A 25182-nucleotide genomic window follows, 5' to 3' on the forward strand; every position below is an offset into this window, starting at 1 on the left:
TTTTTCACATAATGTACATGTTAGTTTTGATGTACGTTACATTAATTTTTGGAGTTGTGACATCTATCAAGCTTGTGCAAAACAAAATCACAACAACAACAACAGCAGCAGCAGCAAAACAAACAGGTTTTTGTTCTTTTGGGACCATTGGGAAGAATGTGCAGGCGTGGCATACATAGTGTGGACCTCTGCACAAAAGAAGTCCTCATAATGCAGGGTATGATGGCGTCGAGTGGACTCGCTTATGTCCATACAATGTTTTCCCCTCTCTGGAAAACAGTTTCAGAGGCATTTTGGAGTCAAGGTTATCTGTGGCAAAATGAAGAGGAATAGTCCAGGAAATCATCATCAAAAATCCAGCTTGAAGGAGTTATCCTTGTTGGAGAAAAAGGAGCAATCTCCGTAAGTTTCTTTAATCACAGAGAACAAAGGAATGTCAACACTTTGTATGTAAAACAGGTGTGTGTGCATATACGTATGTTCTTAAGTTATGCTTGAACATACATGTACATGTCCATTGCTGTTTTCAGTGATGTTTTACTGGACATGCTAATGACCCCATATTAAAGGTGGATAGAACTACAATGGGTTTGGTAAGGAGTGACTAGCAGGTAGTACAGTGGGTTTGGTAAGGAGTGACTACCAGGTACTACAGTGGGTTTGGTAAGGAGTGACTACCGGGTACTACAGTGGGTTTGGTAAGGAGTGACTACCAGGGGCTTCTTGCAATAGTAGTCACTGACAACAAATGACCAGTGACAGTGTTACTACCATCACCAGATTCGTCTGTATCACATTCCCGACACCGCAAAGTTGTTTTCTGGGTTGACCTACAAAATATGAACTCCCCATATGCACATGTGGGGTACAATGTTAAAGTCCAGGACTTTTAATGGTCTGAACTGTTGGGGCTGATTATCAACAGATAAAATTTAAATGTAACTTTGTTCTTGTGTACTTGCGGTACTTTGCAGTGAGACATACTGTATATCCTACCAGTATAATCTCAAACAAGGGCGGGTACTTAAGCCAATTACATTATACTGTTTTTCAAGGAATACAATCCACACCAATATTGTGTTTCAAGGAGGGAAAAAAGCAATGACTGACGTGTGGTAGTTTATCTCAGGAAACAGCAGGAGAGGACGTTTTATCCCCAATATTCTTTTGCATCTAGTGGTAAACTTCCTGGTCACATAAGTACATGTACATTTGCATAGCGTGTGTGTGCACACATGTGTATAGGGACCACACCTGGTATGATACCGCTAATTGGTAATAGGAAACTGGCCACCGTAACACTGATTTATCTGCAGCAAGAGTACACATGATTACTCTCAACTACAGCTTTTCTTGCTTTGAGTTATCCCTCTTAACCCTACAAGGGCATCTGGAGGGGATCTGCCCCAATATTTCCTATCCATCGGGCAATACAATCATTTTATCAACATTAGACAGACCAGTACCATTTGCGCAAACTTTTCCTACTGACATGCTACATGTATGTGCGCACAGTCTGATACATGAGGAGGCAATGAACTAACATGTGGACACTGGCAAAACAAATCCTAATGACAGTTACTGTACGTACTGGTGCAGTCCTGGTCCAATCTCATTGGACCCCTACCCTCCAGGCTCCCTCTCAATGCTGTGTCACTGCATGGTACACATCTATGTATATGTACACATATGTGCTCTGACCAGGAGGAGCAGGGACCTGGGAGGGGTTTGGCTAATACCCGAGGTGGGGGGATCGAGGATAGGGGCATGGCACCCCCAATCATTCAAGTCGGCAAATAGAGCTCCTGCCTGCAAATTAATCCAAAATTAACGATACAAAATGATACACGCTGGCTATTTCCCTGAAGCATGAAGTGTAGAGTACCATGGAGCACTTTATGAATGTTACACGACACAAGGTTGGCAAACAATTAAGTTACAAGTTGGCAAATTGACTCTGGCAACCCCCCCCATGCCTTCGCTACGCCTCTGCTTGGAATGGTTGAGGTCTTGAAGGGACACAATGTGTTTCAACCGTAACAAATCTGCAAGTCTTTTTTCAGCTTTTTCCATCACTGAGTCTTAAACAGCTTCTAGAGTCAGCACATACAGTACATGTACATGCATGCTTGGTTTGTGGCATGCATGACATGCCGGTTGTGGGCAATTACACATGACAATTGTGGCAAGACCTACTGTTCAAGTTATCAGCAAATGTGTCCATTTTTTTTTCTGGCAAGTGTGCCAATTAGTTTAATAGACTCGTTTTGGCAAAGTAAGCCGGACTGGATCTGTAAATTTTTAGGTCGGAATTTTGCCTGGCCCTTTGCTAATTTAGTGCAGGGGGTTAACGAACCTATGCAGTGAAATTTGTTTTTTTTCAAATGCAGATCTTGTACATTTCAAGGGCATGTAGATATCTTTTTAAAAATAAAATAGCAAATAATCCCCATTTACTCGGTATGAGCAAATGTGATGTCATCCAGGCAGAAATCTCAGTGCAACAGCTATTTCTGCACTAAAATTCGATATAGTTTGGAAATTATACCATGACAAATTTTGTATACTTTAAATGGTTTGTTGAGAGAGTTGGAGTGAGAGTAGACTACATCTTATATTATAATGACATGGGCTAGGGGATGGGAAGATGTAAAAGCCTTGGGCTTCACCTGACTCCAACGCTGACATGGTTTTGTAACTACCGGTATCTTAATATGAAGTTTATCCAAATTTGATCTGTTTTTTTTTACTTACATGTACATGTATGACTTTACAACCCAAAATGTCTACCAAATGTGATTGCCAGCATGAATAAACCATACTCTCCTTAAAGGAATGAGATTAGTCACTGAGAAATGGTACTCAATTCTAAAACACAGTAAATTTCACATGAATGACAACTAAGTTGTTTTCCGGAGTATTTTTAGAATATTAGCAGAAGCAGCTAAATTTACTTGTTCTTCCTTCCCTAAACATGCTGTTCTATCAGACATTTGAATGGCCACACATTTCATTTATTTTACTAGTGTTTTACATGTACCAGTATGTGCAAATATGATATATGTCACAGGGCACTATTAGAACAAGGTCACAGGATAGAAACAATACTTCATATGGATCTATGTGTACCGTACATGTGAATGATGAGCAGGTACATGTACATTTCAAATAATGTGTACTGCAGTGATGGCTCAATTGCAGCCTACTCATTACTGAATCGGTTGATTGGGCCATCCTAATTAGTAAGCACAGGTTTTCGGCTCACACGTATTTTTTTGAAATCAATGAAGCTCAGTGACCTGTTGGGGGCGATTTTTACCGTTGGCTCGGGTTAAATGGTTATATCAACAATGCCATAACTAAAAGGAATCAGAGGCCACCCTACATTTTTTTTAAAACTTAAACGGGCCCACAAGCAAAGACGCACTGGACAGATACTTACGTCAACAAACCCCCCAAAAATAATAAGTACGCGAAATGTGCAGATAAAAACGGCACAATGAATAAACTGACCACCCTCCATGGTGAGGTAAAACCGATAGAGAGGGGCAAAATGTGCATGTACTCAGCCGGAGAGGGTGCGTGCAGGGAAAAAAACACATGCGTAAATAATGGACTAACAATTCGGGAGCTGATTGGATAAACGGAGGGAAGCTAGTACATATTCATAAGAAAGTAAATAATTGTAATAAAGGCCAGCTCCCGGGTCAAGAAAAGAATGCGGCTACAAGGTTATATATCTACACACCCATGAGGGCAGGGAAGCTAGTAACCTACAGTATTAACTAGATAGTGGTAAACCAGATTCCTTGCCAATTCATTAACAAAGGTTTAGGAATAGGAAAAGCACACACTGACTGCACAATGCTCAATTCGAGGACACGAAAATATTGGTGGAGCACAGTAACAGAGCAGAACCTGAAACCTGCTTGACTGACATCTGCTTATGAGATTCACGCTACAATAATTCAGTGAGGCGCCAGGGTAAACCAGGCATGGCAGGGTACTTACTGGGCAACCCCTCCCCCCAAAATAAAACAGATGTTACATTGTAGGTAGGCAATTTTGATGCCAATGGTACATAGTTTATTACTGTCATGCATGTACACATATGTATGTATTGCCTGTGGGCAATGAACATAAGGTACAGTGTACTGGTATCTTCTCCTTGCAAGCAATGGATCAACTTATCAGCAAGTCAGCGATCAATTTATTGTCCCACCCAGAAAAATGACTGAACTAATTTTTTTTTTTCAAATCAACTGAACCAAAAACACAAGCTCCTTTGTTTGTTTTGTGGAAATGCCTATATGTACTGGTACTCATATGTTGGAAGCAGGGGGGGTGAGGTGTTGGATTTTGTGGACTTTCTTTCTCATTTGAAATTTTTCAATTGGAAGTGAATGTTCACGTACGTCTGAACTAGGTTTGCAGCAAATGCAACGCAGAAGCTACACGTACAACTGCAGATTTCAAAACCAATTGCTTTGGCTAGGAATCAATTGGAATCCAAATGGGTTCATTTGGTTTGAAAAGTAAATTCAGACCTTTTCTCAGTTGAACCATTTCAAACCAATTGACACCGTTTTGAATGCCAATTCACAATACAATTTTAACCAACCGAAGACCCAATCGAAACAATTTCAATATCAATTCAAATCAACTGAGTCCCGTTTGAAAAATCCATTTGAGGGGGGAAAGAAGTTGAAAGCAAACCAATTAAAGCCAGTTGCGCCCCATTTGAAATCTCCAATTGATGGGGGAAAACAAACAGAGAAAAAGCGTACCAATTGGAACCATTTGATTCCCATTTGAAATTCCAATTGATCGGGGAAAATAAATAGTAAAGAAAAAAATGCCATTCGAAACCAATTGCGTCCCATTTGAAACCTCCAATTGATGGGGGAAAACAAATGGGAAAGAAAGCATACCAACTGAAACCAATTGACCCAATTCATTCCAAATAAATCCAATTCAAAAATTAATTGGTTTGAATAGGCCATTTTTAGTAGGAATAATCAACTTTATACATGGCAAACAGCACTACATGTACATTTACTAACACTTGTAAGAGTTGCTGGTCCCAGAAGAGCTTGGAAATGCAAGATAAAATGACCATCAAATAATTATTCATTCCATTATGTCATGGAGTCAACCTAGCCTGGAAAACTTTTTTATTAAAATAATTTATCTTTGGTCGATATGCACTATTCATAATTGTAGTGTTGCTAGCTGAAGTGTGTTCAAGCATTGTTTCGCTAGCACTACTCACACTGTTAAAAATTAAGTTACAATGGTTGAAATAGACCCCCTAATAACTCCAAAGACGGCACGGAAGGAACCGATGGTAGTGGAACAATTTTCAAAGGCGTGCAGCTGTGAAATCATCTTCAAACAGCAGCCCAACAATAGCACTCGTCAAGAGTAAGGGGTAAGCCCCCTACCCCCTTGAAAAAGTGGAGGAGACTGGCCCCTCTCCCCTGCCAATGGAAGGAACAGAACACACAAGTGCTAAGGGGTAATGCCAATTACTGAGGGAAGATCAAAAACAAAGCCCTGAAGCCAGAAAACTTACCTGCCCCTCCGTGAGAATGCGAATCTCTTGTTTTGAGTCATCCAGGCTGATGTCTGTTAGCACGGCACTGTCTCCGAGCTGAACTGTCTCGTATTGCCTTGCATATGTCCCATTTTCAGTATGAACCTAAAATAATTATAAACACACACAGGCATATGTAATTTATCACTCTGGTCAGTACTAAAAACATAATCATTACTGTGATTTTGTTTGTTTCATTAACCAAGCACTATACCAGGACAGAAAAACAACTGGAAAAAATGAAACTTTCGAAAAAATGTACTAGACAATCTGCATACAAGCAGAAAAAGACAACAGCATGTACTCTGTGATATAGGAAATCACCTGAGCCCTTTTTGAGTTTTAGTTGGTTTTTTTAGTTTGTTTCGTGTGTTTTTTTTTTTGAGTTTGGAAAGAGGGAAGGGAGCTCTTTGTTTTAATATCTTAATCATTTTGTATCCTGATGAAGTACGGGCATTGTGTGGGTGAACAATACCTAGGGTTAGCAATTTTTTTCCAAGAACATCGGCTCAAAAGAGGCTCCAGTAGCTCATGACCCATTTCAACATAGTGGGTCATGTACAAGAAATCTACAACATAATGAGGAGCGAAAAACAACAAAGGCTAACAGGGATAATACATGGATATTCAAACTGCCATAAAGTGCCACAGAAAGAAGCCAAACTACAGTAAAACTTGTTTCATCAGTAAAACTAACCATTACTACGCACAGGTACATAACCATAACCTAAAAGCACTTACTTGTAACCATTGTAAAATATAACTATACCTCCCTCGTTATCTTCTAATCTTCTTGTACCATTCTAAGCCTTGGTATAATTTAGATATTGAAAGGTTGTTTCTAATCCTGACCTTGAACATTTTGAAATATTTCACACGACTGCAGATGTAAAGAGAGTTTAAAATTGCCACAAAACTGCGTAGTTTTGACGGACAAAATGAGTTCCAGTTGATCTAGCCAACCCACCTTTATCAACGACCCTTGTGAAGTTCCGATGAAAGCAATGGTATGGTTCATTTCGGTGCTTGTAATGATCGACGACAGTCTTGAATCCTCTACTTGGAGCAACGGCATGGCTGTAACACCCTCAGGGTTACTGGCATACTTGTAAAGTTTCTGAGTATCACACAGTGCTGCTTGGATGTCATTGAAGGGTGACTGTAAACCGGATAAAAAAAATAATAACTATTTTGGCCAAAGTCTCGAACATTGGCAATTTTGAGGGACATAAACTCCCTCTTAAAATCTGAGCTAATAGAATTTCCTGAGGAGTGATAATCCCTGAGGTTATTTTACACAGATTTATATGTGGTGAAAGGTGATAACATTCACACATATTAAAACCATAACCACGAAATTAAAAAGTACCTCTCACAATTAATCGGGTCCCGAAGTCGGCAGTCGCGAATGTCATTCGATTCTTTCATTAGTATAAAAAAATCGACTGCAAAAAAAGCGAGTAAAATCTATATATCGATGTACAACACAAGCTTTAAAAAGAGTGCCAAAAAACCGCAGTCCAAAATACCGATCGTGGCGATTTCGCGGCTTCCATCAATCTCTCGCAGTGATGTTTGAGAAAAATTTTGCTGCATCATGGCCTGTTTGACCTTTGACATCAACCCAGATAGTGTGCCCTTTTTTTTATTCGATATTCATGAGCACCTCCACGGAATGGCGACACTCAGTGATTTTTCTCTTTGGAACAATTTTCTCAAAAGAAAATCCGTCATTCTGAATAACGTTTGCAAAAAAATGACGTTCGAGACATAAAATAGGATTCACGATGAAAATCTAATGCTCAGAGTTGTTAATTTCAATTTTATTTTCAGCAGAGTTATCTCCAAAATAACCCGCAAAATGAACATCGAGCGTGGAATTGTCGAGCACAACATGTGACAGCGTTTTCGGCATTGTCGAACGTCATGCATTTCCCGTCAAAATTCTCGGACGTCATCAAAATTCTGTCGTATATGACGTTTGCAACGAACATATTGTACGCATTATAGATTTTTAATGCAGCCAAACTTAAAGATAATTTTTGGTGGTCGAAAGATACAAGACCTGGCAAATATGTTGGTGTAGTGAGAGTGATTATAAACGGTAAGAGAATGAAGAGAGCCTTTTTTTGTGGCTTTTTAAAAAGTTATTTCTTAGGTACTTTACAATACATCAGTCGAAAAATATGCTGAATTCTCCTTCTTGTTGAGAGAAGTTTTGAAATCAAGTCCTCTGGTGTAAACACTATGACGTAAAACTTTAAATGAATTCAATTCCATTTGATTTGCACTGGTAGCCAACCAAATGTCTACCATAAGTACATATTATGCCTAATTATCCCCATATAATCATTTTTATAAATCTGAAGGTGCTAATTTGTATTTTACATGATCAAAGTCACTCTTTTAGAAGTTTTGAAAAATGACATCCGGAGTTGCATTTTGGTCCATTTTATGAAGACCATGCCATATGTGCTCCTTGAAAAATGCGCACAACCGTTGGTGTCCCCTTAGAAATTTACATATACTGGGCTACACATCTTTTAGAAACTGAACACATAAAATAACTGGATGTTAAATGAAACCGTTTCCTCAAATCACTTGAGATTTTTTACATACATAAACTAAATAGAAGTATCCATTTTCCCCCAAAAGTAAAGATTTCAAATTGCTGGTGAGGGCTACAATAAACGTGACCTGGACATGCACACTGCAGGCAAGTGGTAAATAGATACAAATTACACAAGTACTATTGCATTCACATCCCAGAAGATACTTCACTTTGTAAGCATCTCTAGTTTACTCGCATCCTGGTACAGCGGTCACAAATGCCTCTTCAATCTCAGTCGTATTGAAAGCGTACAGAGCAGAAATATGTCCAGGGAGTCTATCTAGCGGAGCTTGGTTGGCAATTGATTCCATTCGTGAATTTGTTTTGGTCGAGGCTGTTGTCAACCTGACCTAGACAAACATAAGGTTTTACGTGTTAATAAAGAGAAGTGGCAAACAGAAATAAACTTACTGTACTGCATCTACTTCCCTGAAGATACCCCACTTTGTAAGCATCTCCAGTCTGCACGCACCCTTGTACAGCCGTCATAAATGCCTCTTCAATCTCATTCATATTGAAAGCACACAGAGCGGAAGTGTCAGTAGGCGTGTCACTGCTTCCAACACTGGTTGCAAATACAGTAAATAGCATCTGGGATGATAGGGCGATTCCAAGAGATGCTGCCAAGTCTGGTCCGGCTTGTCCTAAGGAAGCAGCCTGGGCAAGATTGTAGGATTCAGATTCTTGACCGCAGCGTAGGATGATCTCACTGTATGAATCCAGGTTGGGACTGGTGTGACAAACACGAACCACTTTAGAAACAAAAGCAGAAGATCTGATTGTTTTTTGCTGAGCAGTGACAAAGTAGGTGAAATTGTCCAATGTAAAGCCATAAATGTAGTTTATGTCAAATGCCTGGCTTCGGTAATCTGGACTGAAAATTATTTTTGATTCTTCTCTAGAATGAAGTAGTCTAAGATTAGGAAGACTTTGATCCAAATCTCGTCTTGCAACGGGTGGAACTATCCCATCCCCTGTATTTGTGGATGCTACATAAAACCAGTCTCTTCCCCCAGGGCCAGGTGCAAGCACACCAACAGTGGTCTTGCCTCTACCTGGAGATACTTTAACTACACTGCTTGCATCTACAACTGTCAGTTCATCTCGATCCCTCTGCTGACACCTCCCGTCATTATCACTCCCACATGTGATCAGTCTATTTCTGGTGGGTTCAACAAAGAGGATCTTGTTTTCATTGGCACAGTCCTCTGGGTCAGGACAATCGAAGGCTGTGCTGGCGTTACTCAAAGGTACTAAATTCTCATCCAGTCGGTAAATTGAGTTCACTGCCCCAACGTAGACATCTGAGGGGCCATGGAAAGTAACATGGTTGAGTTTGGCATTGGGATCGGGATCTGGGTTTGTGAAGGATGCCACCTCGTAGGCAGAAAGCTGCCCCGTTTTTTGTGCAACACAGGCCAGGTGAAAGGCACAGAGAGTCACAGCCAGAAACACTTTTTTGGTCGGTTCTTCCATGGCTCCACGAAACACTGGTTGGCTAGCTCCAGGGTTTCCTGCGACTTAATTGACACAAATCCTGTTACATTTCAGGTCTAATGTACAATGTACATGCAGGTAGAGGTGGAAGTTTACAAATTGTGTGAGGGCAATTCCACTCGAGAATGGACATTTGATCGTCTTTCCGTTAACCAAACTCATTATTTTCCATTTTCAAAATGAAAAGAAGTGTTGCAAAGCATAGAAGTAAAAGGCACGGTCTTCTAAGGATGGGAATTTAAGTTAATTTGAAAAACCTTCAGAAAACTTTCCCACACTGTTTAAACCTTTAAACGTTTAACTAGAAGTTTTATACAGAGGCCACTGCTGCCTGGTACCCCAGTGTGTATGCATAATCATATAGTTCAACAATGCACACGGCCCAACGTATGTAAAAATGTAGACGGATGATGGGGCATTTAAACAAGCAGTGCTTATTGTATTAGAATCCACTTTTTTCTCAAAAAGGAGACTACATGGATGCCAAAAGGCAAAACTGTTTCAAGAATTTTAGAGGCACTGTTTACAATAAAAATGAATGCCCGATTGTGTCAAGCAAAACATCAAACCTCTAAAAGGGGCGGTTCCGTTTAAACATTTGGGAAAATCTGTAAACAAGTTTGGAACTTGTTTCGTTTAAACGTTTCAACGTGTAAACATCCCATCCTTACAGCCTGTTATTTCCACTTTGATATTTGACAGTTACTAATATAATCAGTTACTTTAACCCTAACACTCCTCAATCCTTCACCTGTTGGAGGATTGAGGAGTGTTAGGGTTATGTAACAAAATGAAAGAAATTCCACTGTTGCATTGCACTGACATTACATAACATTTGAAATTAGAATTTAGAGCTTAAATATCATACACACATACATGTACTCACTTTCTGCTGTGTGGGTAAATGCATCCATCTCCAAAATTTAACACAAAGTCATGAGCCCCTTTTCCCAATTAGTTAGGGTTAACAAGTTTAAAGCTTTTTTTTCTACTGCTGTGAGGAGTTTCACATATGGAATAATTGACAAATACATGTATTTGAGATAAACATACAAATCAAAAGGTGAGTTTTGACTTTGATTTCAAACTATTTTTTACAGTGTGTTTAGTACGTGTAGTTTGATCAAAGATGTACATGCATAAAAGTAGGGTAAGTATTGAGAAGTTCATCAAGGACTGTGAAAAACAGAGATAGGAAACAGGAGATAAAAAGTTACAGAATTGCCCAAATTTTGTGGAGGATTTTGGTGAAAGTAGATAAAAGAATTCAACACAAAGGCGGAGTCCGAAAACTTATTTTTCAGAGGGGCGCACAACGTGGCACACTTTTTTAAGGGGGCAGTGCAGCATATTTAATGTGGTTTCTACAGGTCGGGCACATCTTGAATATGAAATGATGGAGGTGGGTAGAGGACACCAAGGGGACGCCCCATGCCCCCACCCCCTCAATCATGAATATGCATGAGGCATGGTAGTAGCAGTAGTTTCTGAAGCAAGGTGCTGATGGGTGTACATGTACATGTAAAGGCATATGGGGAATTCTAGAAATCAGGGGTCCAAAAGTGTGACCCTTTTGTGTCCCTGCTACATCTGACCTTTGTTATTTGACATGGAATTATCACCGGAATTGATTTCAAACTATTACTATTTATTTGGCAGGTAATGTGCATTAATTCATCACTCTTGGAAATTAGAAAATTTTTTCTGAACTTACAAAATCGTACGTCAGATGTGACAGGGACACACACAAAAAAAAAACTGGAACCCTAATTTCTGGAATAATCCATATATGCATATTGTACTGTAAGTGCTATAAGGCTGAGTCAATTTGAATAATTGAATATCTTCAAATCAGGGTCTTTCTATAAATTAGGGGTCCAATTTTGTGTGTGTCCCTGTCATATCTGATATTTGATTTGTAAGTTCAGAACACATTCTCTAATTTCCGAGAGTTAATGCAAATTACCTGCCAAACAAAGAGAAATAATTTGAAATCAATTTCAGTTATACATGTACATGTCAGATTAAACAGGTATGGTGTAATAGGGGGAACAAAATTGTCACATTTTCAGACCCAAAATTTACAGAATGATCCACCAATTGAATATTTGACAGTACCAAATGAAACACCAAATGGACTTTTGTGTGGTAGTTTACGTAGTTCAGATTCCAGGCGAGGGTTCTTTCCTTTGTTAACCCTAACCCCTCAGGGTGCACATAATAAGATCATACTGCAATTGGATGATCGAGGACTATCAGGGTTAAATCAAGAAACTATGTAAAAGGCCTATCGGTGTCCAATCCAAATAAGCCATTTGCGAGTTAAATTTGAATAAAATCTGGTACACTGAGTTATCTGATTGCAAATAAACATATCGATTTGAATTCCCCAGACTAAAGACACTGTTGCTATACCTTGTGATTTGGGGCAAGCTTTTGCATAGCAACCACCATGTCTGGAATGGACTGGTTCCTTTGTGCGTCTCTTACGTGTACATGTATGTAACTAAGCAAAAGCTTGCCCCAAATCACAAGGTATAGCAATGGTGGTTTTAGTATGGAGAATTCAAGATGTTATGTTCACGTGAATTTAAAGAACTCAGTGTACCACATTTGGGTCAAAGTTAACTTGCAAAGGAAATTGGTTATTTATTTTCTTAGTCCATGGGGCACCAAACACATAAATTAAAAAAAAACAAACCATAACTTGAAGGAATCAAAGTTTGGATCTTTGTGTGGGCACGTGCATCAATTGCCTTGAAATACACTTTTAGAATGCAACATTGTAACCAAAGAAATTAATTATTTCCTTTTTTATTTTCCATTTTTTCACACTGACAATTCCATTTATTTAACAACCACTCACATTCAATAATCAATTGAATAGAAAACTATTCAATAAAGCCTAATGTGCTGATTTGTTAAGAGCCAAGAGAACTCTCTCAACTACATATGTTCACTCTACACTGATCATGCATATTTATAAAAACATGGGAAGTGATACTATGAAAAGTTCTTTCATTATGGGTGTCTATGTTATTTCAGAAAACAAACAGACTCCCTCATTCAGCTAAGCACTTGGATGTGTCTGCAATGAAACACAAGGACACAACTTGACCTATTCAATCACACTTTTGTTTCCAGGCATGAATGGTGACCCCTTTAATGAATGCATGCAACTTAACACCAAGATGACACAGCATCTTACACTGACGACCACCTTAAAAGTCACTAGAGCTACATGTACATGTCCACTGGACATTGTGTACATGTGTATGTATACATGTTGCCACCAGATTTTGTCTGACTGACTTCAAGCCCATGAAAAGCTCTGTTTCACTGTCTATCATTTGTCATATGTGACCCACTCTGTGAAAACGAGTCTTAAGTCGCTAGAGCCACTCATGAATAAAAAGTCCTTTATAATAATTTTGCACAGTGTAAATCAACAGGAACCCACAGCATTTTTCACCATGGAGTATCCACTTTCATCAGGATACCAAACTGAGTGATACATCTTTCCAATACAAATGAAAAGTGGATCTGTCGACTTCAGACTCATTTTTGCAGAGTGGGTCACATATGTGCATTATACGTTCTATTAAGCACAATAGTAAGGCATCGTGGGAAGGAAAATTTCCCTTCTCACAATGCTTTTTCCACAGTTGTGCAAAATCAGCCATGCGTTATTAGTGATTGAGGCAACACAATCTAAAGAGGGGTGCATCAGAACAAACCTATGAAGCCTCGGCTCGGTGAATACTGTATGTTCAGAGAAAAAAATATTCTAGGATTTGGATTTCAGATCAAAAGTTGCTGAATCACGTTTTGCATTGTGCCTGAATTCAGCATCATGATGGGACACATTATTACGTTTAGTTGAATGCACCTACTCCAGTCATGCACTAAACTGACGAATCACAGTACTAACCATGTGTGTCATGTCAATGCTTATTCAAGCTTTTAATTAACGGCAATTAAAAACAGAACCTTGCCTTTCAACAATAATTTTTGTCAAGTTAGTTTTGGGATAACTGCAAAATGATAGACAGTGCGGTATCTTTAAAAAAAACCAGCCCACTACAGCCCAAATTCAGAAAAAAAAATACAGTTTTATTGAAAGTCACTACATGGATAAATGTCAGACTTCTTAGGCTTGTCAGTGTACCCACCCAATCAATTTCCCAATGTTCCCAGTATTTAAGGTGCTACTAAAGGTGCATCTCTCAGAGAGATGAACAAATTGCATACTGCATCTGTCAAACTTAGTGAAATTATTTCAGGTGCCAAGTAGTACTTACCCAAATTTATCAGGGTGAGTTGACAAAAATGTGTTAGGGCGTAACACAAAACTGATGAGCAGAAGTCAAAGCTCGGAACACGTCAAAGTTTTGTGATTTTTAAGGAACTGTTTATTGTCCAAATTCTGCAGACTGCTCCAGATTGGCTTAACGGTAAACCACATACAGTGTACGAGTAACTGTCGAATGCAAGGTGAATGTTCAACACAAGCACATGTGTCACACAAACCCGTGTGACGCGTGCCGATTCGATGACTCGTGACACAATAGTTGTGCGTGTAAAAAGTAAAAGCAGTACACCACCCAAACTTACTATTATTAGGTCCTGAGATCATTAGTTATGCAGGTTCCGAGATCAATTCCTAGTCCACCAATAGAAGACTACAGAAGTACAGAAATTCCTTTTGCAATAAGTTGCTGTAGGCTTCAGATCACACTGGAAAAAAAAGGATAGGCTGAGGATGGAATCGGTTTATGATCGTCTGACCGTCCCTGAACTTACAGAGGCAACCAGGACAGAACCACTGCCGTCGACTAGTCTTATGGCGTGTGATTTTCTCCAAGGCTGCTCGCACCCGACGAGGCGTGCAGTACTCTGAGAACTTCCGCATTAATTTTGGCCGGTACCATTCTGCTCAAGGTGTTTCCTTTGGTTGCGGCGCATTATGGGCGTTGCTGCGCAAAACAGGTCTTCGTGGGGAATCCCCATTTGATGAACCCGCCGCCGTATTAAACCACTCCCATGCACATGTAAGAATAAGTAGATTCGTAAAGCAGTCTTTGGGCTTTAACCAGGTTGGTTGGACTGACCAGAATATTCAAAGCGAGTAAATTTTGCACTCTCCAAGTTTTTTTCCGGTAAAACACCACTTGAAATTGCACCAGGAGAATTTCGGATGGGGGAGGGATTATGGGCAATGCTTTAAAACGCTGTTGCCAAAGGGTGTTGTTCTGGGAAGAGTTTAAAAATGAGCGTGGGCTATGGTTTCCAACTTCTGCTTGAGCCATCGTGAACAAAAAAGACAGAGAACTTTTTCCTTATTATTTTATTAACCAAGAAACAAAACCCCTCTGGGGAGACAACGGTGTGTACTTTTAAGATCACGCGCTTCTCATGTGCGCATGTTGAAATAATTTCAAATCACAGTTCTGTTTTCTATTATGCAGACAGCGAATATTTATAAGTGCATTAATTAGAGCAACATTTAAAAATACCACATCATTTTTTTTAACACCGTGCATACCGCTGAGCCTATGCTGGTAAAAATTACACGATCTCCATTAAAAACCAATCAAATAATTCGTTGAATTATTCGCTGCCTTAAAGGGTGACTGATAATTTTAAATCACTCAATCCAACTACCCAAAGCTTTAATAAACGAATCTTTTCAACAAAGAGCCAATAATCATATTATGGTATGACGCGATATTGTTGTCAGGATAATCATCGAGGTTCAACTCGATAACGTGTCGAGGTTTCCCTGACTTCATTCCATTCATTCCCTAAATGAATTAAAAACAAACTCCAAAGATACAAATCTAGGCAGTATATTAAATACCCTTTCAATTTGTATCTTTTCCAACTGTCTTTTCCAACAGGAAACAGAATGAACAAGTGAGACAAAACGGAGAAGAGCACTCTTTGGGATTCGAACCGCAGAAAATGCTGTAAATTTAGTTATGTACGCTAGCTAGCTCAACCGAACTCCCACCCCCTTTCCTTTTCCTTCGTGTCCCCGACTCGCTTACTGACGATGAAGCTTTTACGTAGTTCACTGCCTATAATGCATAATGTATAATGCATAGGCCTAATGTGTTACCGGCACCTTTGTGGAGTGGCAAAAATACTGCTACAAAAGTTACTGAGGCAGGCTGAGTAGTTAGCTGTACTCGATTAACTGCTATTTTGTAACCTGAAAATTTCTTATGTAGGCCTACACAAGATGTTTAATCTTTGAAAATTTGAACAACTTGTGGAAACTGTATAATTACTACGAATGGAGTTTGAGGACATAGTCATTACGTAAAGCACAAATGATTGTACTGTACGCACTGGGATTTTCAATAGAAAACTTTTGTTACCGTTTTTACAAAGAGACACATTTTTTTCAAAGTCGTCAATTATTGAATTTCTCTTTTTGCATACCAGTCACGTTATGCCGCAAAATCGGTGGTACAGTCGGCACGGGGAACTTCAGCTGAACTGTACTTTTGATACAAAGAGATCAATCTTATTGTATGAAGATATAGCGCGCAATCCACATTGGCAAGATTTTTTAAAGATTTCCCCTGGGAAAGGATTTTACGTGAGTGAATTGAACTAGGACAGTACAGTGTTTAGAGTTTTTTGCCCATTCAAGATGCTTTTTTTGCAAATTACTTGATTAATCAGTTGTTTAAGGTAATTTTGACAATTCTCGACAATTGTTTTGAAAACTGATTTACGTAAAAGAAAAAACTAAAACGCGTCTTTCTCAAAGGCTTAGTTTTTGTTCTCCTTAAGGAAAATTGTCACTTCTTGAAACGGTGGCGATTTGATCACATGGAACGTTTGAATGTTCAATGAAATAAACTGCTTATTTGAACTTGATGATGATGTTATAGTTATAGTATGTCTCAAATAAAACGACCGTGTCTTTTGCAAAAGTAGGCGTGTGATTGTTTTTCGACTGTTTGAAATTATAGCAAAAACTTGCAGCAGTTGTCAGGAAATTTGAGGGTTGTACTCCTTCGATTGAAAGGAAACTTCTTATGTTTTAATCAACATTATGGAGTAATTTAAACAAAACATAATATTTTTATAGATTGGCATATTTATGAATAAACAAATCACTGCTATTGTTTAATCCGTCATGACATCCATGTTGCAACTGAGCTGACTACATTTTACATGTTGTATCGCCTTACTGGGTTTAAAACCTGCGCAGTCGTTGTGATTAAAGCTTACACTCCAACGATTTTAGAACACAACTCTCAAATTGCCTGACAGCTGCTGTAATTTTTTTGCTATAATTTCAAACAATGTGCACTGCGCAGAGTACTGAAAACAATCACACGCCTACATTTGCAAAAGACACGGTAGCCACGTCGCGTCGTGTTCTTGTTTGGCGATAATGTTGCGATAATTTTTATCTTCAAAATGTTTAGTACTTGTTCAAGAAGTTACTGACGGATTCACAGTATGTTAGAAATTTTCAAACAATTGATAAGAAAAAAATCGTGTTTTTGTCAAGGAATCAGTTAACACTGTGACTCTGATTTGGTCAACAATATTTAATCTCATTGTTTTTGCGTAGTCGTAGCCTGAGACAAAAGCCGACGATTCATGGGAAGGATTCTCAAGCAAGACTTTGCTCTTTATTCACAAACCAACTGCTGCAAGAGGGCGTCATCATGGACAGCGGCGCGCCGCACGCGTCACGGAGAGAGATTGTCGGTTGGTGGCAAAAAGCATGGGTCGGCGCGGCGATGAGTAGCGACATGAGTGTCTTAACTGTTGGAACCAAATTGGTGGATTCTGCATACATGCACATGGAAAGTTACCACACAATAACACCATGCAGTACTGCACACATAATGAAGAGCCATTTTGGTTCCAAAACGAAGTCTGAAGTTGACGCTAGTCTCTACAACTCTGATCGGCTGCAGAGATGTATGAAAAGAGCATAGCGCCAGTTTCGAATTTTGGAAGCAAAAATGGCTGTTCAATATGAGTACATTCGAGCGTTCGGCGATTGTATGTAACTGTCCTGTGCACTGGCTCGGCTGACTAATACACCTGCCAGTACCTATATTTCAAACAATGGTGACACTCATCTCGCAACTTTTCTTTATAATACACGACTCTGATCGCACCATCTCACAGCAGGAGTATAAGGAGGCTTTTAAATAAAATAACCCCTGTTCGAAACGGGGCCGAAATGTATTCCTTTTTCAAGTTCTTTCCTGTTTGAAAAGATCAATTTTGAATGTTTCACATTTAGAGCCCCAAAATATATTTCATTTCAGGAAAAACAGCTCGCTTCAACGCGTTCTCTTAAGCACTGTGCCAACCAGGTTAACGCCATGGTTTAACTTTCAAACGTCGCACATTAACTTTCAAAACATAATGACTCAACTTTTATACGTCATACAGTCATTATTTTTTCAAAGGTGTTCCATTCCAAGAAGTGAGCCACACAGAATGAAAAGTTTACGTGCAGCATTAATCACTATATAGGATGGGTCATTCTTTCCTAATATTGCCCGAGGCCAATGCAATCTTGATACCAGGCACGATATGTGGGAAAGGGGGACCCCCCAAGGTGATGCACAAGCTGTATACCAAAAGGCTATTGTGCCTACTGCACCTATACCAGGCAAGATATGGGACGGATGGGTACCCCCCTTACCTGTCCAATCCCTATACACACTTTCACTGTGAACTTTCAACACCGTGAAAATGCAGTTTTACCATTAAATCACCGTGAATTTTTTGTCAAGGCAATGTAAGCCCGTTTTTACGGTGGAAAGTCAGCTTGGGAGCGGATTAGCTCACAACAGTTTCACAGACTTTTCACGTCAACATATTGGTAGCTTATGGTCCTATTGTTATTCATAACGGTACACTAGTCCAGCTTCCCACCGTGGAAGGTGTGAAAACAGCGGATTAACTGTCAAAGTGTAATAAAAGATTAGTGTGATAGACAGCCAGAAATTAGCGCAGCAGTTACCAACAAGAGGAGCGATTGAATACCCCTGTTTAGGTGTGGGCCTTCGGGAACCAGCGGAAACCTTCCATGAAGCAATGTTGCGTGCGTGTTTTCGAAACCGTGCTAGTGAAATGCGAATGGAACTTGTGAAAACCACAAAATTTTCTTTCCACATGTTGTGAATGTAAAGCAGGTGTTTTGTGAGGGAAAGACAGGATTGATATTTCCTTTTTTGAGCAGTGAGAAGAGATGGATACACGTACGATGGCTCAAATTTGCCGGATGCAGCTGAAAAGTTGATAAGCACATTTTGCTTATTTAGAACCATGGAGGAAGGACACAAGTTTTTTTTTCAGCCCTAAAATGTGACACGATTCATAAAATTCCACGAAACTTGGTGTTAGATGTCACAACACCCCCTTGACCACATACAGGAGACATATAAATATTTCCAACTTTTGTGGGCAAAAGGCACATTGAGTGGCGAAGTTACCACATCGAATTATGGAATTGCCAAAAGACTGTGAAACTGTATACAAAGTGGTGGAATAACAAAGCCGACAATGTAGCATCAGAGCGAGCGAGGATAGCAACGGCGTGTACATCATTGTCCAATCTAGCATCGTGCATGGACAGGGTTTGCCCGTAACGTTTTTCTCACTTGCCAGCCGGGCCAGCAGTGATGGCTTTTTACTAGTCCATAAGCAGAATTTTCACTAGTCCGCGTCTTCCCCCAAATTTCAACGTTCTTTTTTGCACTAATGTTTTCTGCTCCAACATCATGCATAACATTGTGTACTCGGTGCTGACTGTTGTTTAATTGTCGATGAGTAATCATAAATGGCCATGGGAATTATGAATTTCCAGAATATTCATGAGTATAACTCTACTCAAGCAAATAAAATATAAATCACATATAATCACAGAAAATTGAAATAAATGTTTCTGTGAGGTGACATAATTTGTGGGAAGTCGTTTTGCTGAAGTCCCTACAATGTTCTCATTCAGCTACGGGCCATGAAGTAGTGTATGAACAACCTGGCCGGGGTTACAAGTACATTGCAAGGATGCGAACACTGTGATTGGGGTGTTCAGTGTACATTTACACCTGTCACCACCACAGTAAGAAGACAGGTAATGGTACTTTTTATGAGGGATTCACATAATAGGTCCGTAAAGCATTTAAAAGATTAGCCCCACCTCAAAGTTAATGAGGAAGGTCCCCTTGATAGGCTCACTGCATTTTTACGGTGTTTTCACTTGACCTCAAGGTGTCGGCAAGGGGTCACATCCGGGATGATTTTCACGGTGTTTTCATCATGTGAACTGCCATGAAGTTGCAGTGGAAAAACAATTTCACAGTGAAATTGCAAATTAACGGCAAATTCATGATGCTGATATTCATAGTGCTAGACTATTGTTGCCTAACACATTCCCCCAGAAGTCTGTAAAGAATTCCTGAGATTCCGATCAAACAATGACCAACACAAAGGCGGGGGGGGGGTTCTCTCCGTCCCATATCTTACTTTAAATGACTGCACCCCTCTCAGAAATCTGAAAGGAATTCCAAAGATTCCATCGACACAAAAGAAGACACAATAGAGGGGGGTCCCCCTTTCCCACATATCTTGCATCATATGGCAATCTTGCGGAGGACACCCTTTAATACCAATGACAGTACCATAATCCTATGGCGTAGTATCAGCATAGAGGAAGTACACGGAAGGAGTTTGAACTGCTCGGGCTGTAACATCTGGCCAATTACCGCTTTTTGGCATGTCTGGTATGTCTATAGCCAAAGTGCTGCAAACGCACGCACCACCGGTTTAACAACCACGAAACCCCTTTGTACCCTATGGTCGCCGCTGCAATTTGTGGCTGGTAATAGGTATAGGAAATTGAATATTCACGCCTTTGTTGGTGCTTGGTGGATCTCATGACAACATCAAATTTAATCAAAATTAAAATTAATTTAAATCTATATGTGCAGTCATTGCCCTTAATGAGGTCTCTCTTCTGGAGTTATTTTGGGAATAAATAGCCCGGTTGTTTACAAGAGTTTGTGTTTGGTTGGAATCATTTTTATTATTGCATTTGTACAAAAGCGTATTTTATGAAATTTTAAGACCACTCCCTTTGATGAAATAACACATTTTGTTACTCATGAACTTAGCTTCCCAGTAGTCAACATATTGTTGGCAAGTCTTAGTCAAATTCGTACCAAGTCTTTGAACACTGATGTATTGGACGGAGGAAAGTAAACTTACAAATTTTGTATGGATAATTGAACGGTGTATTAGAATGTAAAAAGTTTATTTACGATGGCAAAGATGGGTCTAATATCAGGGATTTTTATCTCTCTATTTCCTTGTCACAGCAATAATTTTTATTTAATTGCAAGCAAATATATACTAGTAGGGCCTATTGCTAGGATATTCCAGGCTCTGCTTGTCCGGCTGTTAAAGATGCAGGCAGTAATCAGGCATTTTTTGAATGTTTTATATTATTGGTCTGACTCGGCGGCGACCATCATTGAACACTTTGAAGTGCCAGAGTTGCAACTCCTTCTGTGTCCTTCCTCTATGGTATCACCGGTGGCGGAACGATTTTTTTGGGGGGGCGGGGGCAGTTGTTAGACAATCAGGCATCAGTCATTAATAGGTAGATCCATTAAAATAATAAACACGACCAGATTCGAAAGAAACTACGTCCACGGTCATTCCCATTTAAAACCATTTCTCGTTTATTAACACAAACGACATAAAGTGCCGTGTGTATTAAGACCTGATAAAAACATCGGTAGTAAATGTATTTTCAAGTTATTGCAAATTGATAGTTTTTTGCACACGATAGTCATTTATCCATAGTAGTGGACTTAAACCTGTACATGCAAATCGTGCTATCATGGCGACCATCAATCGACAGAGAGCCCAAATTGAAATTGATAAAACTAACCAAGGACAATTTGCAATAGCTTAACCATAACACGCTATCCTTTTTCAAACACTCTTTTAATTACCATGATATGCAGCGGGTGTGGAAAAACTGGAGAACAGTTCAAAATTTCGATTTTAAAATACCTTTTTTTACGTTCGGAAATGTAACGTGCACAGACATCTTTCACCCAATTTTCTCAGAAATGTCACCAATGATTAACAAGAAAGAAATAACAAAATGAAATCGGCAGCCTGATTTAATTTCTCTAGAATCAATTCAACAAACTTTTACACAATGTGGAAGATCTCCGCCTGGATTTCGGTATAGTCGTGTGCTGGCTGGCGACACAACAGAAAGTGAACGCGGCTTTGCCGAAGTTCAGTGCATGCGCACAAACTAAGTGGAAGGGGTGGACCATTGAGGAAGGACACAGAAGGAGTTGCAACTCGTGCACTTCAAAGTCTTTAATGACGGTCGCCGCGAGTCCGATGAATAATGGAAAACATTCCAAAAATACCTTATTGCTGCCTGCATCTTAGCCGGACAAGCGGGGCCAGTAATATCCCAGCAATAATTGTATTTTTTGCAGGCAATTAAATACAAATTATCGATGTGACCAGGAAATAGAGAGAGAAAAATTCCCGATATTAGACCTATTTTTGCCATCTTAAATAAATTTATAAAATTTGATACACTGTTCCATTATCCATGCAAAGTTTGTAATTTTCTTCTCCGTCCAATACATCAGTGTTCAAAGACTTGGTACAAATTTGGCTAAGACTGGCCAACAAAACGTTCACTACTGGAAAGCTTAGTTCATTAGGAACAAAATGCGCTAGTTCATCACAGGGAGTGATCGTGAAATCTTATAAAATACGCTTTTGTACAAAAGCGACAATAAAAATGATTCAAACAAAACACAACTGGATAATTTATTCCCAAAATAACTCCAGAAGAAAGAGTTCATTAAGGGCAATGACTGCACGTATAGATTTAGGGCACACTGCGTAATGCAAGCAACTGCACAAGCATTAAATTTGATGTTGTCATGGGATCCACCAAGCACCAACAAAGGCATGAATATTCAATTTCCAATACCTCAGTACACGAAGTTTTAAGGATGCAGATTGCGGCGGCGATCATAGGGTACAAAGGGGTTTCGTGGTTGTGAACAGATGATGCGTAGCAAGCGTTAGCTGCGCTCTTGCTATAGACGTACCAGGCATGCTAGAAAGCGGTAATTGGCCAGATGTTACAGCCCGGGCAGTTCGAACTCTTGTGTCCTTCCCCTATTGTCGTGTTGTTGATAATAACAGGAAACACAGTCACGGAAACCTGAAAAGTTTCAAACCAAAAATAAAACAAAGGAAAGGAAATAATGATCACTTAGCTCCATTGCATGCACGTACACTGAAAACTTTTTTCAGGATAAACTTCCTTGTAATTGGAATTGACTTCTCGTGCAGCTGACAAAGCGTACGAAACAAGCAATTATAGCTGCTTCTCATATGTTGCTGAACATTGCTATGTCAAAAACCTACACTGATATGCTGATGTACAGTACTATGAAGAGCTAACTGAAGTGGTATATTCCGTTCAACGTATCCGATAGGTAGGTAAATTAGAGGCTTCTCAGATTTTACTTGAATTCCATGGGATCAAGCCTAAAATACCGAAAATTCACATTTTGACTGCTATCGTCGGCGAACAAAGTTAGAAAAGTGGGAAGGTAAGCGAGGACGCAGAGGGCTATGAGCTCGAAGACAAACCTTTATTAAAATGTCGATGATATTTTATGGGCGTACTGTCGGTATTTGGTGGAGTTGGTGTGTAGCAGTTTGTGCATTCCAGTTTTCTAGACAATGGTGTAGCCAAGTTCGGGTTGGGGCAAGAGGGAAAGAATCCGGCTGGTTGGGCGCATTCCCTCTTTGGCTGCGCCACTGCTTGCTGAAACGAACTTTAAAGTTAACAAGGTATGGATTTGAAAAAAAAAAGAAAATGTGCGGAAAAACCTAAGGAAAAATAATGGCATCGTTTTTGCTTCTGCATCTTTATAACCAGATTCCTAAGGGGTAGATCCTAATATTTTTTCGGGAGGGGGGGGGTTGAGGCCCCTCAAATTTTTCATGTCCAATAGTTGTGGAAGGGTGGACGCGGATAGGTAATACATTACACGTACACGTACATTGGTGTACAGTTATTTGCACCTTAAAGCTACCATGATTGCCACTGTCGTCAGCATTACACGACGAGTCTTCTTGTGCATGCCAACTCATCACGAATAATATGGAAATATAAGCGGCTTTTGGACTTGCTTTGCACTGGTGGGCAAACCCGAAGTACACACAACTACAGTTGAAATGTACTTCTAATGTATAAAGCTATTTCAAAGGTCAAAGTGAAAAGAAACCAACCTATAATGTCTCACAGTTACGAAGAAGTTATGAAAAGAAGCAGCCCGAGTTTGTTACATTTAACGAAGGAGTCAATTTGAAGCTTACGTAAACGTATTTTCAAGCAGCGACGTAAGACATGAATTAAACTATTATGAGAATGGTCGTTGTGGACCATCATTGTCTTCTCCCCGTAGGGTTTCCGTCCTATGGCGGCGATTCGCTTTTGTTTTTACCGCCATTCGTATCAACGAACGACTGGTACGGTATTTCTCTTTTGGATGTTTTAGCTTCCATGAAAAATATGTGCAATAAACAGAAACAATTTTGTTTGCACCACGAATGCTGAATACTGGACCAGTGTCGCACCCCGTACAAGCTGTGTGGTGTGTTTTCATGAGCCCTAACAAGAAATACGACCTCAAAGAAATAACTAGGAACTTGTTCAAGGTGGCACACAAAAAAAGGAACATGAAACGGTTACATCATCCGACAGAGCCAAAGTGCAAGGAAGCAGACGACATAGTGACGAACGTCGTCTTCACTTTTCATTAGGCATATTTCTTACCAGCGCTCAGATCTCTCTCTTCACATTCTGAGAATACCTATTTTGATTTACTACATATAACACAAAACGATGGAAAGTGCGCCCAACTATTATCCCACACGTTTATCAACCGCATTGCCACGTAAAGGTATGGTCTGGTTTTGCTTCGACATTGTCACAATCCTGGATTGTGCCATTTGAGGCCATAATTATAACATTACCCAGTGAAATACTTTCGAAAAGCTGCACTTGAATGGTTCATGTACAACCACACACAAAGTGTCAGCTTTAATGTGCGAGTGAACTTCGAGGGTCAAAATTTTGGCGCTAGTAGTCCAGTAACATTATGATTCCTTAATAAATACGTGTATGCGTTCGTCGATATGAGGTCTTCCCTGAACAAATAATATGCCAAAATCTACGAGAGCCCAATCGTGCCACAAATAAAAAAAATTAAAATAAGATGTGGGGAATTAATTCATTATTACGAATACCGGCGATTCAAAATTATGCGCCTACAACAGTTTGTAACGCGTTGGCCAATCACGATGCATTAAATCTGTCGACTCAGTACACGTTTAAAAAGGGTCAACAGATTTTGCAAGTCGT

The 25182-nt window shown here is 39.6% G+C and overlaps 2 protein-coding genes across 5 annotated transcripts in view; one reads left to right on the forward strand and one right to left on the reverse strand.

Annotated features, from left to right (window-relative positions):
* The window catches only part of LOC110973988 (plexin-A4-like), a 60669-nt gene extending 46068 nt beyond the window's left edge, over positions 1-14601 (reverse strand). The window contains exons 1-4 of one of the 3 annotated variants that reach the window (XM_087135502.1): positions 14319-14601; positions 8619-9721; positions 6564-6755; positions 5576-5701 (exon numbers count right to left, since the gene is read on the reverse strand). In XM_087135502.1, coding sequence (XP_086991628.1) covers positions 5576-5701; positions 6564-6755; positions 8619-9721; positions 14319-14340 — 1443 coding nt within the window. In that variant the 5' untranslated portion in view covers positions 14341-14601. Of the gene's footprint in view, positions 1-5575; positions 5702-6563; positions 6756-8618; positions 9728-14005 lie in introns of all 3 variants that reach the window. The other 2 variants (XM_087135501.1, XM_087135503.1) reach the window with 2 other exon arrangements.
* An 8435-nt stretch (positions 14602-23036) lies between these two features.
* The window catches only part of LOC110974068 (hepatocyte growth factor receptor-like), a 37802-nt gene continuing 35656 nt past the window's right edge, over positions 23037-25182 (forward strand). Inside the window, exon 1 of one of the 2 annotated variants that reach the window (XR_015425057.1) lies at positions 23037-23245. The gene's annotated coding sequence lies outside the window, so the exon portion shown is untranslated. The remainder of the gene's footprint in view (positions 23246-25182) is intronic. The other variant, XM_022225399.2, reaches the window with a different exon arrangement.

This window comes from Acanthaster planci, linkage group LG04, assembly GCF_054643075.1.
Source record: "Acanthaster planci isolate LZ-2023a linkage group LG04, COTS_SCS, whole genome shotgun sequence".
Taxonomy (NCBI): domain Eukaryota; kingdom Metazoa; phylum Echinodermata; class Asteroidea; order Valvatida; family Acanthasteridae; genus Acanthaster; species Acanthaster planci.